Below are 2,153 nucleotides of genomic sequence, written 5' to 3'. Positions count from 1 at the left end.
TAGCCAGCGAGATTTGAATCCACAACATTAGGGGATCGCTTTTAACTACATTTTTACATGGCACTTTAGCCTTGTACATTTTAACAAAAGGGCAAGGGGCAGCCTTATCTCGTGGTGGTAAAGCGCTTTGGTCCCTCATCCTGTCAATCTCATCCGGATAAGCACAAAACTGCTTTACTCGGACAGCGACATGTAGACACACATGTTGGTTTACTCGGACAGAGAAATGTACACACACATGTTCTACTCGGACAGAGAGATGTACACACACATGTTGCTAAAAATTGAGATCGATCGATCATAGAGATGGAGGTTGGGTGCCAACTTCCACATGGATGCGGATACCATACTAGATTAAACTCCACTCCTCCCACAACACTGAACTCCACCCATCTTTCAGCGCCCACGTAACGTTTTTCCATTCCCCTCTCTCTCTCTCTCTCTCTTTCTCTCTCTCTCTCACACACACACACACACACACACAGTTTGGGGGTTGGAATTTGCGTCCTCTCATCCCTTCCTTTAGCAGCTCTGCTAACTTTACAATAGTGGGCACTGCAGACTCCAGAGCCAGGTGGTGGGCTTTGACCTTACTTCACAATTCTGCGTCGTGTGATCAACCTTCTTACGAGCATGAGGCTTTCTGCAAGCACTGGCGCCCCCAACGTAGATGCTGCCTCACGCTCTTTCATCATGAAGGTGAGTCCTCCCCCCCCCCCCCCTCCCTCCCTCTGGGTTCGTTATATATTAGGTTATGTATCCATTCACAGGATGCTTCAATGGCGCGCAAGCCAAGCTGTACCTGGATAATTGTTCTCTCTCTCTCTCTCTCTCTCTCTCTCTCTCTCTCTCACTCACTCTCTCGTCTACCTTTGTCTTCTAAGGCGTTGATAACATCTCTTGTTTTGAAACTTCCCTAGGTGCAGCACCTTATTGAGCGCTGCCTCACCTTCTACCTTGACCAAGATGACTGTGTCAAGGCTCTCTCAAAGCACGCAGGAATCGAACCTATCATCACTGTAACAGGTACCTGTTCGACTAGCCTTGCTTGTTGAACCCATCATGCTCATAGCTGGCATAAATCATGCCTAATTTAACCCAGTGTGTCCTAAAACTTTTCCTTATATTCAATTAGCTCCTTGCTAGCTGGTCAGTAGAATTGTAATTGATTCTTGATCGGGCTGCTTCTTAAACCCAATACTACTGCAATCGTTAAGTCAAGAACCTTTCTTTAAAAGCTTATCACCATTGGTAGTCACCATAATTGGTAAGTATAATTAATTATACAGTAGGTAAGTCACAACACATCTTTTAATCGCTTAGGTCAACATGCTCCAACCTAGCTCATTAATCTCTGTCTGAACCAAAATGTAAACAACAATGTAATCTCTGTCTGAACCAAAAATGTAAAGAACAAGTAGTTCAATGTGTATACAGCCTTATCTCTAGTTTTTGTTTGTTGTGAGCTATAAGGAGTCTAAGTAACCTTGCCTTGACGAGTGGAGATTGAACTTAAACCCAGTCTTACATGGTGATTAAGCGAATCCTAAGTTTTCTATATTGGCTTCTTTTGTGCTCTCAGTGTGGAAGGAGTTAGAGAAGGCAAACAAGGAGTTTTTTGAAGGTTACTTTTGTAGGAGGCTAGCAAGAAGATCATCTCAATTGAGCAGAGTGTTGGAGGACACTACTAAAAAGCTTTCCAGGCACAGCTTGGAGGACATCAACAAGAAGATAAAAAGAAGGATTCCAAAACCCTAATGACAATGCCAAAGCAGAGAGTTAGGAGGGTTCTGATTAACCAAACTTCCTACTGATCAGCTGATGATCTGACCATGTGCTCATACTTCACCAAGCCAATGATAATGATCATGTGCTTGATAACCATGCAAGAATTATCTCACTTTCTGGTTATCGGGGTTTTTTTTTTGGGGGGGTTCTTTAAAAACTGCACTCCTTTCTTCTTCTGTGTGAATTATCTCCATGCAATTTAGTTTGATAATCATGAAAATTGCAGTTGCCTTAAAAAAACAGTTTTCCTTAATCCGATGCTATGGATATTTTTCTTTAATCTCACTTTCCAGTTATGGTTTTCTTGTTATCTAAATCCTTTGTGTTAGCACTGCTTTTTCCTTTTCCTGTGTGAATTATCTCCA

The 2,153-nt window shown here is 42.5% G+C and overlaps 1 protein-coding gene across 1 annotated transcript; it reads left to right on the top strand.

The window, feature by feature from the left end:
* Window positions 1-466: 466 nt before the first annotated feature.
* On the top strand, window positions 467-1,825 carry LOC147621882 (uncharacterized). Its single transcript, XM_086823631.1, has 3 exons — window positions 467-699; window positions 921-1,026; window positions 1,583-1,825. Exons 1-3 carry the CDS (start codon window positions 634-636, stop codon window positions 1,756-1,758), a joined length of 348 nt encoding a protein of 115 aa, XP_086679757.1. The 5' UTR covers window positions 467-633; the 3' UTR covers window positions 1,759-1,825.
* Window positions 1,826-2,153: the final 328 nt, after the last annotated feature.

The sequence above is a fragment of the Cibotium barometz genome, chromosome 29 (genome assembly GCF_041138505.1).
Source record: "Cibotium barometz isolate CiBa-2024 chromosome 29, ASM4113850v1, whole genome shotgun sequence".
NCBI classification, from domain to species: Eukaryota; Viridiplantae; Streptophyta; class Polypodiopsida; order Cyatheales; family Cibotiaceae; genus Cibotium; species Cibotium barometz.
The sequence above is the reverse complement of the archived record's forward strand: the minus strand, read 5'-3'. Positions and strand labels throughout refer to the sequence as shown.

Bases quoted from the DNA above. Each gene is read 5' to 3' on its own strand.
- LOC147621882 (XM_086823631.1), top strand. From the start codon at position 634: ATGAGGCTTTCTGCAAGCACTGGCGCCCCCAACGTAGATGCTGCCTCA. The intron at 700-920 runs GTGAGTCCTCCC...AAACTTCCCTAG, and splicing joins CACGCTCTTTCATCATGAAG to GTGCAGCACCTTATTGAGCG. The intron at 1,027-1,582 runs GTACCTGTTCGA...TTGTGCTCTCAG, and splicing joins ACCTATCATCACTGTAACAG to TGTGGAAGGAGTTAGAGAAG.